The sequence below is a fragment of the Electrona antarctica genome (genome assembly GCF_951216825.1).
Source record: "Electrona antarctica genome assembly, chromosome: 19".
NCBI classification, from domain to species: domain Eukaryota; kingdom Metazoa; phylum Chordata; class Actinopteri; order Myctophiformes; family Myctophidae; genus Electrona; species Electrona antarctica.
This window is the reverse complement of record NC_136800.1, coordinates 9,971,100-9,985,381: the sequence shown is the minus strand read 5'-3', so window position 1 is coordinate 9,985,381 and position 14,282 is coordinate 9,971,100. Positions and strand designations below refer to the sequence as shown.

General features: G+C 46.9%; 1 protein-coding gene across 1 annotated transcript in view; it reads left to right on the top strand.

The window, feature by feature from the left end:
• greb1l (GREB1 like retinoic acid receptor coactivator) overlaps positions 1 to 14,282 on the top strand; it is a gene marked incomplete at its 3' end in the record, with an annotated part of 36,408 nt that overhangs the window by 18,348 nt on the left and 3,778 nt on the right. The window contains exons 16-30 of the mRNA XM_079529454.1: positions 1,944 to 2,148; positions 3,625 to 3,764; positions 4,216 to 4,561; positions 5,233 to 5,348; positions 5,861 to 6,090; positions 6,428 to 6,602; positions 7,220 to 7,559; positions 8,148 to 8,264; positions 9,062 to 9,164; positions 10,116 to 10,271; positions 10,950 to 11,089; positions 11,602 to 11,763; positions 12,164 to 12,368; positions 12,557 to 12,722; positions 13,269 to 13,496. Coding sequence (XP_079385580.1) covers positions 1,944 to 2,148; positions 3,625 to 3,764; positions 4,216 to 4,561; positions 5,233 to 5,348; positions 5,861 to 6,090; positions 6,428 to 6,602; positions 7,220 to 7,559; positions 8,148 to 8,264; positions 9,062 to 9,164; positions 10,116 to 10,271; positions 10,950 to 11,089; positions 11,602 to 11,763; positions 12,164 to 12,368; positions 12,557 to 12,722; positions 13,269 to 13,496 — 2,829 coding nt within the window. The remainder of the gene's footprint in view (positions 1 to 1,943; positions 2,149 to 3,624; positions 3,765 to 4,215; positions 4,562 to 5,232; positions 5,349 to 5,860; positions 6,091 to 6,427; positions 6,603 to 7,219; positions 7,560 to 8,147; positions 8,265 to 9,061; positions 9,165 to 10,115; positions 10,272 to 10,949; positions 11,090 to 11,601; positions 11,764 to 12,163; positions 12,369 to 12,556; positions 12,723 to 13,268; positions 13,497 to 14,282) is intronic.

The following is a 14,282-nucleotide window of genomic DNA, read 5'->3' as shown; positions in this document are numbered from 1 at the left end:
TTTCCTCTTCTTTCTTCTCTGCAGGCGTGCTGGTGGACCTGGGGGTGGAAGACGCCTCGTCGGCCCACCAGAAATCGGACAAGTACGTGGTGCGTCTGGACGGGGAGGTGCACGTCAAGATGGAGGCCTTCATGAGGAAGGTCAAGCAGAACCCGTACACGCTGTTTGTCCTCATCCACGACAACTCGCACGTCGACCTCACCAGGTAAGAAACGTGGTCATTTTTCTGGTGGAAAAAGAGAGGTTTGTACGGCTAATTAGCTAAGAGAGACCCTACGAGTGTGCCGTTTGTGTGTGGAACGAGCTTCTAAATTGTCTCTCTTGCCTTGATCTCCTAATCCCCCCCACCCCTCTCTTCTTCCCTTTCTTTGTTTTCTTGGGAAAAAAAATAACACGATGGGACCTATGCACAAAAAACGAATTTCACCCACTTTCTTTTTTACTCGTTAAAACTGTGATGTGATAATAAAGATGATTGTGAACATCAACAATGGGAAGTCCCTCGCTCCCTGTCTGTATGATGTGCAGCTCTTCAACACGCCAGCTGTTATGGCTTCAAGTCCAGCCTTGGTCTTTGGTGTCGTTTGTGGTATTTTATTTTCTTAAGCACCGGTGCAGACTGTTTTAAATAACAAGGCAATGACACGTCACTCCCATGGACGTGAATTCTAGACTACACTTCTCTCTCTCTCAAAAAGTATGAGAACCACTGATATAGAAACATGAGTTTTTCTGAAAAAATTAACTCCTTCTGTCCTTCACATATTGTGTAAAAGACAGCAGTCGGGATGCTGTGCTTTACACGTGCTGCTGTCACATGACTGGACCTCATGTCATGATGACATCCATGGAGGAAAACATTACTTGCATGATTTACTTAACCCATTTAGACTTGAGGCCGATTCTACAAAATGTCTTCTAAATCACGACAGTTTTCTGAAAAACCCCATGTTTCTCTCTCAGTGGTTCCCAAACTGGGGTCCGGGGACCCCCAGGGGCCAGCTAAATGATAGTTTGGAACCAAATGGACCCTTATGGGTCTGTAACTCTGAGAGTGTACAAATGGCACCATTCCATTTGTACAGAATGGAATCTCTCAGAGTTAAATTAACATTGATTTTACAATATAAATTGGGGTCCCAGAGATAGAAATGCCATTAAATGGGGGTCCGTAGGCTAAATGCATGTAAAACTGGTTGAGAATCACTGCTGGAGCCGTAAAGATCTTCTCTTATGGGGGTCCCTGACCCTGGCACATATTTTCAAATGGGTGTCTGTCCGCGGTCTAATTAGTGTCAATTTGGGGGTACTTGACATGAAAAGGTCTAATGCTTTTCTCTCTCTCTCTCTCTCTCTCTCTCTCTCTCTCTCTCTCTCTCTCTCTCGCCTCTCCCCCCCCCCTCTCTCTCTCTCTCTCTCTCTCCTCTCTCCCCCCCCCCTCTCTCTCTCTCTCTCTCTCTCCCTCTCCCCCCCCCCTCTCTCTCTCTCTCTCTCTCTCTCTCTCTCTCCCCCCCCCCCTCTCTCTCTCTCTCTCCCCCCCCCCCCCCCCCCCTCTCTCTCTCTCTCTCTCTCTCTCTCTCTCTCTCTCTCTCTCTCTCTCTCTCTCTCTCTCTCTCCCTCTCCCCCTCTCTCTCTCTCCCTCTCCCCCTCTCTCTCTCTCTCTCTCTCTCCATCTCTCTCTCTCTCTCTCTCCCCCCTCTCTCTCTCTCTCCCCCTCTCTCTCTCTCTCCCCCTCTCTCTCTCCCTCTCCCCCTCTCTCTCTCTCTCTCTCTCCCTCTCCCTCTCCCCCTCTCTCTCTCTCTCCATCTCTCTCTCTCTCTCTCTCCCCCTCTCCCTCTCCCCCTCTCTCTCTCTCTCTCTCTCTCTCTCTCTCTCTCTCTCTCTCTCTCTCTCCCTCTCTCCCTCTCTCTCTCTCTCTCCGTCCCCTACATCATCATCCTCAGTGCTCTGTCTGGCTCCGTGTGCCACGGCGAGCTGCAGGGCCTGGCCGACCGCGTGGTCAACTGTCAGGAGGTCCTGGAGGCGGTCAACCTGCTGGTGCTGCAGGTCAGCTGCTTCCCCTTCACGCTGCAGACGCGCCAGTCGCGCATCAGCGTCCACAACGAGGTCCACTGGCCCGTCGGCAGCCCCGAGGACAGCAACATGGTGGTGAGTCGTCACTCTCTTTTGAAGCGGGCGGTGGTGGTGGTGGTTTTTTACTTAACTTTGACCTGATATCAGATTCTAAAAATGTCTTCTACATCCTGACAGTTTTCTGAAAAAGCTATGTTTCTATATCAGTCGTTCTTCGATTTTTCGAAAATAGCAGACCTACAAGCTCGTAGCGCGCCACTCGGTGGCGCGCTATGAGCTTGTAGATCTGCTATTTTTCAATAGCTAAAGCATAACATGATGCTATCACCAAAAGGGGTTCCCGCCCCAAAATGGGTTAAGTAAAAGTATCAATACTTTGTTTGTCGTGTTTATTTCGAATATGCCATTCAAAATAATGAATAAAAACAGAAATAATTCTTTGCATTTCCTAATTACAAGGAAGAACAATTAATATAAATAACTTAAAATATAAGAAAACGAAACAAAGTAAAAGACAAAAAAACAACTCTAAGCATATCCGAAAAGGAGTGAGAAGAAGTAAAACCCTAGATCAGCCCTATATACATTTCCATAATGTGTATAGGGCTGAAGTGGTTAATATGTTAGTATGTTTTGTATTAATAATGAAAATCTACAAAGTAACTAGTAACTAAAGTTGTCAAATAAATGTAGTGGAGTAAAAGTACAATATTTGGATCCGAAAGTATTGGAAATTGGAAATACATCAAGTAAAGCACAAATACCCCACTGCTTTGATGTGGTCAGTGAGCATGTGCCTCAGCTTTGTGGTCTAGTTACACCCCCTAGAGGCATAAGGATGGAATTACACAGTGGCTCTCATAACTATTTCACAATCTCCGAATGCTACATAGAGTCTGGAACTACACCTCCCGAAATCCGAGTAAGGAAGCTGCCATTTCCGTTCACGAAAACATATTTAGAGCTTTAGAGCTTATTTTTTCATTTCCATTTCTGCTAAGCAACAAGCTATAATATATGCTTAGATGATCGTGATTTATATTAGTGTAAATTTGCGCGACTTTAAAGATGAAACGGAAGTGGGATGGAGGAGGCTCCACTTCCGCTTTATAGTTGACATGTCATGATAGAGCTTCCGTTGCTCCAGACTGTATGATGGAAGCATTTGTGAAATTGCAAGAGGCAACAGTCTGGCACGGCGTGAACGCAATACTAATAACACAGAGGCACCTCTTCCACCGGAGTGGAACCGGTTCAGTGATTTTTTCCCCCCCATTTTATGTTGAACAGTGTTGTTTTTGACAGCAATTTTTTATTTTAGTTTTAGTCATAGTCTCTTGAATAGTTTTCATTTAGTTTATAGTCACATTTTAGTCACCTGGAATGTTTTAGTGTTGTGTCTAGTTTTAGTCGACTAAATCTACAGTTGATTTAGTCGACTAAAATAGAGGTAGTAGCAATTGTACGGCAAAAGCAAAGGATGTGCGGCACACAACAACGGCACATTGGGAGCCGAGAGACCGACTGACTGACGTCCATTTTGTTTCCCAGCAGAGGGAGAAGTCGCCCAACAGCGAGTTGACGTACTTTGGCCTTGGGGACTACAGCAGGTCCCTGCAGTGGGGCGTGGCCAGCCCCATCCTGCGCTGCGACGACGCCTTCGAGAAGATGGTTCGAACGCTTCTGGAAAGGTTAGTGTTTGTTGAAGTATAGCCTCTTGAGTTAACCTTTAATGTTTCTCCTTTGTTTTCAAAGGAGAAACATGTTTAACCCATTTAGACATGACGTCGAAATTATAAAAAAGATTCTTCTAAATCCTGACAGTTTTCTGAAATACCTATCTTTCTATATCAGTGGTGCTCAATATTTCATGTCAAGGACCCCAAAAATGATATGTAATAGGCCGCCGACCCCCATCTGAAAATATGTTGTTTCAGGGACCTCCCCCAGAAGCAAAGATTTGAGTTAAAAACGTTCGCTGTGAAAGAATATATATTGAAAGCTCGCTATGAGCTTGTAGATCTGCTATTTTTCAATAGCTAAAGTATAACATAATGCTTAAAAACCCCCAAAAGGGGTTCCCATCCTGAATGGGTTTAAGTAAAACATTTGAGTACCTTTTCTCCCACCCGCCCTCCCCAGACACCCTCACCTGCACAGCATGGTGATCCGCAGCTACCTGCTCATCCAGCAGTACACGGAGGCCATGATGGCGCTGACCTCCTCGCCGTCGCTGCGCGACCACATCACGCCCGAGACGCTGGCCATGGTGGAGGACCTGATCAGCGCGCCGTGCCGCGAGGGCTCGCGCGGCCGCGGCCACATGCTGCTGGTGCGCGTGCCCTCGCTGCAGCTGGCCATGCTGGCGCGCGAGCGCCTGGAGGACGTGCGCGACAAGCTGGGCCTGCAGTACTGCTTCGCCGTCATGCTGGGGAGCCCCGCCGCCGCCGAGCTCAGCCTGAGCAGGAACTTCACCAGCCGCCTCAGGGTGAGTTATTACCACCACCAAGTGTTGATTTGTTGAACTTCACCAGCCGCCTCAGGGTGAGTTACTACCACCACCTAGTGTTGATTTGTTGAACTTCACCAGCCGCCCTCAGGGTGAGTTATTACCACCACCTAGTGTTGATTTGTTGAACTTCACCAGCTGCCCTCAGGGTGAGTTATTACCACCACCTAGTGTTGATTTGTTGAACTTCACCAGCTGCCCTCAGGGTGAGTTATTACCACCACCTAGTGTTGATTTGTTAAACTTCACCAGCCGCCCTCAGGGTGAGTTATTACCACCACCTAGTGTTGATTTGTTGAACTTCACCAGCCGCCTCAGGGTGAGTTACTGCTACCTACCACCACCAGCTGTCGTGACTTATCGTCATTACCGTTTAGGGGTGTAACGATAGCGTCGCAGTCCCGCCCCCTTTCATGACGACGACAGGCCCAGGAAAAGCATTTCCCATGCATTTTTCCCATAGACGTTTCAGAAAGTATTTTTTTAAGCATCGGACAAAGAAACGCAACACCCTGCCATCTTTTTTCTTCTTTCTAATTATTTGTTCGGCCCCAAAAATTGTGTTTGTTTGTTTGTTAAATGAAAGTGATAGTCTGTCGTGGCGTTTTAAAAATATTTAATGAATGCTGTGCATTGTGCTTTTGCTGCAGGCGTGGCGAGGTTGTGAGAATGAAGAATGGACGCCACGCACCTACGAGGACCTGGAAGGGCTGCCCTGCATTGTCATCCTGACAGGGAAAGACCCCCTGGGGGAGACCTTCCCAAGGTAGCGCAGCGCTCTCTCTCTCTCTCTCTCTCTCTCGCTCTCTCTCTCTCTCTCTCTCTCTCTCTCTCATCTCTTCATCATAATCCAGTGGTTTCCAAACTTTTCAGCCCATGACCCAAAACAGAAATGATGTATTCGCCCCGGGACCCAAACTAGTGAAAATAGTAGATCTACAAGCTACAGAGCACTACTTCTTAAATAATTTGTTCTAATTTATGGAATGTCTTGTGCAAAGCATTGTGGTCATTGTAGTAACCCAGCAGTGAGACCGGGGGGGGGGGGGGGGGGGGTTAACTCAAATCTTTGCTTCTGGGGGGGGTCCCTGGAACAACATATTTTGAGATGGGGGGGGGGGGGGGGGGGGGTAGGCAGCCAAATACATATAATTCTAGGGATCCTTGACATGAAATAGTTCGAGAACCGCTGAGATAGAAACAGGGTTTTTCAGAATACTGTCGAATCGTCCTCAGGTCTAAATCTTGTGCTCTTCTTCTTCTGCCCCCTCCCGTTAGGTCTCTGAAGTACTGTGACCTGCGCCTCATCGACTCCAGCTACCTGACGCGCACCGCCCTGGAGCAGGAGGTGGGCCTGGCGTGCACGTACGTGTCGGCGGGCCTGGTCCAGGAGCCGTCCGCGGCCCGCGAGCCGCCCGACGCGGAGAAGATGGACACCGGTCACTGCAACGACCGCGACGAGCTGGATAGGCCGCCGAGCAACGGCAGTGCTGCGACCAGAGCCTCCGGTGGGTCCCTGACCTCCCTTTGAGACCATGTGCTGGGGCGTCATTTATGATTAATCATGTCAACCCCAGCGGCACCTATTCTGGCGCAAACATTCAGCAAAAATGGCAGATCTACAAGCTCATAATGCATCGTCGTGGCATGTTGTAAGCTTGTTGATCGACCATTTGGGGGATTTTGTAGAGGGGAATGGGGGGGTGGGCAAGTGCAGACCCCTTTTTTTCGGTCTTGTGTTGTTTTTGTTTTGTATCTGTTTGAAAACTGCCTCTAACAGGCCAACACCTTTCCTCTTCCTTTCTGTGTGTGTGTGTGTGTGTGTGCATGTGTGTGCTCTCTCAGGCTCGTGTGCGGAGAACGGTGTCAGCTCCTCGGACCTCGTGGCAGAGTCCTTCCCGAAGCCCTCGATGTCCTCCTGCCCACCTGAGGGCGCTGGCGTCCTCACCAGAGAGGAAGGCACCACGACCAACATGCCTCACCGGGTCAAACAGGAGTGCGATTCGCCCAACCTCTCCAGGTCAGTGTTGATTTAGTCGTCTAATACTATGATAAAAAAATGTAGATTTGTAAAAATCTAAAACTGGACTTAAAGGGCCACTCCCCCATTTTGCAACCAGATCTTATTTTAATGATGTTTGGGAGACGAGAAACATTTTCCTGGGGTTTTTATGTGGGTAATTTCAGTATTTCAAAGTGTCCATGGGCTCCATGATGTCATGGACACTGGGCTCACTTGCTTCCTGGACTACATGTTGTCTCAGTAAGACAGCCCTCCCCCTATCCACAAGGAGGAGCAGTGCACCAAAGCATTATGGGAATTGTAGTCCAGGAAGGAAGTGACCCCAGTGACTCGATGACATCATGGAGCCCATGGACACCTTGAAATACTGAAATATCTAAAAACACAAATTACACACATAAAAACCACAGGAAAGTGTTTCTTGTCTCCCAAACATGATTAAAATAAGATCCGGTCGCAAAAGGGGTGAAGTGGCCCTTTAGTCATATTTCCGATGACTCAAATGTGACTTAAAACTAAATGAAATGTTATTTATTCCAAAGACATACGGACAAAAAAAACAAAAGAATCTAAATCTGTGCTGTAACCCAAATCAACCACCACTCCACTTCCAGGTCGTCCAAAGCTCCTCCCTCGCTCTGCTCCAACTCCTCCTTGGCCTCCTCCTCCTCCTCATCGTCCTCCTCCTCCTCCTCCTCGTCCTCCTCCTCGCCATGCTCCTCCTCGGCGCAGAGGCCCAGCCAGTCCACGCAGCGCGGCGGCGGCGGTGGCAGCAGCGCCGCCAAGCCCGCGCGGCGGCGAGTGTCCCCGCGCACGGTCATCCTGTCCCGCGCCGCCTACAACCTGCTGGCGGGGGAGTCGCCGGGCAGTCAGCTGAGCTCCTGCTCGCTGCTGCCTCACGCCGACATGGCCTGGAGCAGCCCGCTGAGACCGCCGCCCGCACACCACATGCAGGTTGGTTGGTTTGCTGCAGTGTTGTTTTTGTCGACTGAAAAAAAAGGACAAAAAAAAGATTTTCACTGATGGAAACTAAATGAAAACTAAGCCGTGATGACTGAAACTAAATTATATTGACAATTTCGTCAACAAATAAAAACTAGACTAAAATGTTAGGAAGGGACTAGTGGACTTCTTCAAGTGGGTCCATGTCTGGTCTCCTGTTACAGGCCCAATAGTGTATTTTATTTTATGGTGTATTTTATTTGATGTGTTGTATAATTATAATGATGTATGTAAATCTGCCATGTAAGAAGCTTGCTTGTTTTTGAGTGGTGCAGCGTCTTTTTCACCACCAAGTGTCACTGTTGCACGCGCACACACACACACACACACACACGCGCAAGCGCGTACAGTACGAGTACAGTATTAGTTAGTTTAGTATTCATCTGATCATTGTTTGGAAACTGTCATGTCGGCTCATTGTTTATGTGAAATGTAAGTCAAAGTCTCTTGTAAGTCCATTTATGGGCTGGGTGGGCTTCCTTGGAGGCATGACACTTAGATCAATCAATCAATCAATTAATCAATCATCGATTGGTGCAGGGTGCGGAGCAGAGCGCGTTCTACCGCCAGTGGACGGTGGCCCGGCAGCACCACGCCGACTACGAAGCCACGGCCGTGCCTCACCCGAGACGCCTGCTGCTCAGCGGACCCCCACAGGTCAGTGCAAGATTTGTGCCGCATTTTCGCCTTTTTTCCCCAAAAACAGCAGACCTACAAGCTCATAGCGCGGCACTCGGTGCCGCGCTATGAGCTTGTAGATCTGCTATTTTTCAATAGCTAAAATAGAACATAATGCTTAAAACACCAAAAGGGGTATTCCCGTACTGAATGGGTTAATTCAGATGACTAGAAGCTCTAGCTCCACATATAAAAAAAGAAGAAAACTTTGCCGTATGTGCGCGTTGCTGTCTGATGACGTTGTGGTCCTAATGGGCAAAAGAGGTGGCTGAAATGTGCCCGAATAATGCCTTTTATATTAACTGTACGATATGTGAAGACATTGATAGTGAGCCTAGACCCAAGGCAGATTACTAGTCTGGGGCAAGTTAGGAGGCAAGTGGGAGTTCAAGCTCAGTGGCGTGCACAGATAGACACCAAGTGGTGCTAGAGCACCTGCCCTTTGCCCTCTGGACAGCAATGTGCCCTTTTGAAAAACAAATTGTACACTGTACAGTATGTGGACCATGGTGACATTGATCAATTCTTGATAAAAAAAAGCTTCTAATATATTATTTATGCCCCAAAATCAAATAGCAAATAGACACCACGCCGACCCTATTCTGATTCTGGTAAGTGGGATGATGAAATTGTCGCGAGTGGCGTTCAAAATGATTCACGAAAAACAGGCCGGGGATACGTTTGGAAAAGGTTGTCCAGTTGAAATGAGTATAGGAAAGTCGCAGCTGCAGCAGCGTTCGTTGCCTGACTGGTGTGTCTTTCGATCTTCCCTCTAGGTGGGAAAAACGGGAGCCTACCTGCAGTTTCTGCGCATCTTGTTTCGCATGCTCATCCGACTGCTGGAGGTGGACGTGTATGACGAGGAAGAGGTGGAGGAAGGTGAGCATTTTGCCAAGCAAAGCTGTTTCATGTTGTTCCACTCAGTTTATTTTACATTCTTTCCCTGTTTAATAGGCTATGTTCTCTTAGACTGTTGGCTTACGTAATACCTATGATTCTTGATGACTATTTTTTTTTAATGTATTTCATGTATTACCATGTTTTTGTTCTTGCTTACTGTAAATCGCTCTGGATTAAGAGCGTCTGCTAAATGCCTAAATTGTAAATTGTATAGACCTAGGATCTAAGACTAGACTATACTATAGACCCGCCGTGGTTCCCAAAATGTTTTAGCCTGTGGCCCAAAAGAGAGATTAGATGTTTAGCAGATCTACAAGCTCGCAACGCGTCGCTTTTCGTGTCGCGTTGTCAGCTTGTAGATCGGCTATTTTCACTACTTCTTTTTCTTAGATTTTTCTTTTTTTGAAATTACTGGGGAAAAATAGAATTTTGTTTTTAATTTTACATTTAATGTAAGCTTTTTTTTTTGGGGGGGGGGGGGATGTTTTGAAATAATAATAATTAAAAACTAAATGTAGGAAACAAAAACATATAAAGGGACACATATAAATGTGTCCGTGACCATCAAAGGGGTCCCGAGCCAGTGTTTTGGGGACCACTGCTCTAGCAATGGTCCTGAGCAGGCAGCACTCCATAAGACCACCTGAACAACAGCCTTCAGCTGGGTGAAGCCAAAGCAGGATTAACTCATTTTCTGCTAAGGACGAACGACATTGGACGAGTTTTATTGAAAGTCACAGATCGCCTAGAACGACATTGGACGAGTTATTAGTTGGCTACGCTGTTGGCGGGCTGCCAGACTAAAGTTAATCTACGCTTTCTACGCTGCTGGCGGTCTCCGTGTCTCCGAGTCAATATGGAGTCATGGTGCAGAATGTTCTCCGTCGTCTCACTCTCACGCTTTTCATTGCTCTCGTTGAACCTCTCCAGAGACCGAGACGTCCGAGGTTCCCGTGGCTCAACTCGGCACCCGGTGGCCCGACATCGAGGAAATGCGCCAGATGCCCTTCGACCTCTGTCCCCGCGACCCCAAGTTCAGGAAGGCCAGCCCTGTTTACACTGACAAGATGCCAACCAGTCTGAAAGGTCAGCACAGAGTCACATTTGAACCACTTCATTGTATGTCAAATAGTCAGTGTTTGTCTTTTTTTGGGGTTTTTTTGCCAAATGTTCGGCTATTTTTATAGCGAGGCTTCCCTCCCCATCCCCTCCCAGTATTTCTTACAGGAATAGCTGTTGAAAAATAGCAGATCTACAAGCTCATTTTCGTTTTTAACTCATATCTTTGCTTCTGGTGGGAGCCTGGAACAACATATTTTCAGATGGGAGGGTCGGCAGCCAATCACATATAATTTTTGGGGTCCTTGACATGAAATAGTTTGAGATACTGACATAGAAACATAGGTTTTTTCAGAAAACTGTCATGATTTAGAAGACATTTGTAGAATCTGGTGTCAGGTCTTACAATACATAAAGTTGGAAATCAGTGTCTGGTAGGACATCTACTGGTTGGCAAGTAGTACTGCCAGTTCTGCAGAGATTCCTCACAATAATGCTAGGAATATGGTTTCTCATGTGGGAGACCCTGGGATCAGTGTTGATTTTGACAGCAAAGTTTTAGTTTTAGTCATAGTCTCTTGAATAGTTTTCATTTAGCTTTAGCCATTGTAAACGGATGTACTCTTCAAAAGTATTTATAGGAATATGATACGCGTGGTTATTTGGTATGCAGATGAAAAATGATTGTTATTTTGGTACACACAGACGCTAAAAAAGAAGGAGAGAGCCAAACGTCGACGAAGAGAGAGACCGTGTCCATCCGTCTGAGTAGGTTCGCGGCCCACAATGCCTTTCACCACTGTGAGCAGTGTCACCACTACCGTGAAGCCAGCCCTGCCACACAGGTACGAGCAACGCACCGCATTCTCCACAGCGGCTTTCTAGAAATATGGGCATTTGCAGTGGTGGATAAGTGACTAAGTACATTTACTTAAGTACAATTTTGAAGTATTTGTACTTTACTTGAGTATGTCAAATTTTCAGTACTTTTACTTCTGCTCCACTACAATTCAGATATACAAATATTGTACTTTTACTCCACTACATTTACGGTAGTTGAAAACTTTAGTTACTAGTTACTTTGTAGATTTGTATTATTATTACAAAACATACGTTAACCACTCCAGTCCTATATAGATTTCTGCCATTTGAAGATCGCATATCTACAATTGTTGTACATAGTGAGCTTTTCAAAAGCTTTTTTATACATTTGAAAACTTTGAAACGAGACATTCGGCATAAGCTTTCTGCTTTTGGTACTTTTAAGTCAATTTTGAATTCCGGACTTTTACTTGTAACGGAGTAGTTCTACATTGCTGTATTGATAACGTTCTGTGTGCGTGTGCGTGCGTTGCAGCTGTCCGAGTGCACCTTCCACGCCTTCACCTTCTCCTCCTCCATGCTGGGCGAGGAGGTGCAGCTCCACTTCATCATCCCCAAGTCCAAGGAGCACCACTTTGTCTTCAGTCAGCAGGGCAGCGTCCTTGAGAGCATGAGGCTGCCCCTGGTCACCAACAAGGTGGGTTCACTGGAGAGTTCTCAGCCAGTGGTCCGGGGACCACCAGTGGTCCTTGAGGGGGTTCCAGTTGATCCCCAGCTAAATGATGGAGAGTTGGTAACCAAATGCACCCTTATAGATATTTAACTCTTGAGAGTGTAAAGAGAAAGAGAATCAAGAGAAATTTGCACATTTTGCATAGATAGTTTTTATCGTAGTCTTTTGATTAATACATTTTTTTTAGTCACATTTTAGTCACCTGAAATTCTTTAGTGTTTCAAATATGTCAAGTCTGTCTGTCTGTCTGTCTGTCTGTCTGTCTGTCTGTCTGTCTGTCTGTCTGTCTCACTCTTTCCATCTCTCTGTATATCTTGTCTATATGTATCTCACTCTCTCTCTCCATCTCGTCTCTTCCTTCCAGGACCCTGGTCTGCTGAAGAGCCCCATCTTCACCCCCACCACGGGCCGCCAGGAGCACGGCCTGCTCAACCTGTTCCATGCCATGGAGGGCGCCGCTCACCTCCACATCCTGGTGGTCAAGCAGTACGAGATGCCCCACTACCGCAAGTACTGGGCCAACCACATCCTGCTGGTGCTGCCTGCCATGTTCAACAGCGCCGGAGTCGGTGAGTTGCTTTTTTTTTTTACTGCATGTATGGGGACTGTGTGGTTAATGGTTGCTCAGCCAGTTTAGGCTTCACTATCATAAAACCACATTTTACTTTCTCTAACTTTTTTGACTTTGTGCTCATCCCAGAAGTAAAAGGAAAAAAGTTGTACATTTATGTAATGTCTGGATATTGTGTTGTTGTAGGAGCTGCTCGCTTCATGATCAAAGAGCTGTCCTACCACAACCTGGAGCTGGAGAGGAACCGTCTGGAGGAGCAAGGTGTCAAGAGGCAGGACGTGTGGCCTTTCATCGTCATGATGGACGACACCTGTGTCCTGTGGAACGCCCAGCAGCCTCCATGCAGCAGCAGGTACGTTGCTTTTTTTTTTTTTTTTTTTTTTTTTTTTTTAGGAACATTCATACAGTCCACATTGTTCATAGAGATTACAGGAGCAATGGTCATGCAGTTCAGATAATTTGGGCGTAGCTGATAGTTGGTATATGCCATATAAGCCACAGTGTGTTTTCTGTGAAAGCATTGCGGCGCACCGAAAATAGCCTTTAGTTTAGACATGATATTGGTCCGACTGTCATTAGACCGACAACCTACGGGCTCAAACCCTAACCGCAAGCACGGAGCAGCACATGTTCGACCTCATGTCGGTCCGTTGGTGTGTCTAATCTGTGTGTGCATCCCATTGTGAGCTTGTCATTAGTTATTTTAAGATGAAAGACTATTTGAAGTGATCAAACTACTATAGCAATAGAATAGGTCTAGAATAGGTGCTACCTATAAGCATCTTCCAGAAACATGAATGGACTCAGAAATGTCATAAAAGCTACTTTAGATGCCTCAAATCTATTCCATGATCATTACTTACCGCCTCCCTCCACGTTGCTTTCGCCTCCCCGACAGTGAGACACCAGAAGGGGGTCCCAGCCTCGCCAACGTGTCCCTGAAGACGGTTCTCCAGCACATGGAAACCACGCCCAAGATCTCCCTGTATGCCATGTGTGGCACGCGCAAGTGGAGCAGCAGCCTGGCCCGCAGGCCGCCCGCCCGGCCCTTCACCCGCTGTCACCTCCATGACTTTGTCATGCTCAACGTGGACCTGACGCAGAACGTCCAGTACGACCTGAATCGGTGAGTCCGACACCGGAGCGACCAACCCGACGAGTCAGTCATGCATTGTAGACCAGTGGTTCTCAAATGGGCTCTATGCACATACCTGTATACACGCCATTTTGGAAAAGACCTTGTTGGGCCCCTTCCCTATACTTGTGTGTGTTACCGATGATTCTAATGAAGGCTCTGTTCCAACATAGTCAGGGTGCTGCTAATGTGCATGTTGGCTCACTGGAAACACTACGCTACACCAGCGGGTCTCAAAGTGTCCTTGAGTGGGTTCCAAACAGGTGTGCAACTCTGAGAGTGTACAAATGGAACCAAATAGACCCATTTGGTTCCATTCGTACACTCTCAGAGTTATGGGGGTCCTTGAAATTAAAATAGTTTTAGAACCACTGCACACTAAATGGTACAGAGCCTTAATTAGTATCATCAGTAACACCTGTGAAGGAAGTAGGGAAGCGGCCCGGAAGCAATACGCCATGACACTGAGGCAAACCTCGCACTGGAAGTTCAATGAATTCATGGCAGTGAATGGAGCCGGCTGGACCAGCTCATGAACAAAAACTGTTTATGAACCACTGAGACCTTTGTCATATAATCGGTTCAGGAAAATAAAAGAAGACATATCACAGGTTGCTTTCTAATCACTTGCTTATCGATGTGCGGAGTACATCATTTTATTGAAGATCTAAACAGCACCAGGTATCGTTTCTGTTTTGGAGGTATCGCGAGGTTTTGCTGCCAGACAGGAAACGATGGACAGTCTCGCGATACTTGGCACGTCCAGAAACGTATTTG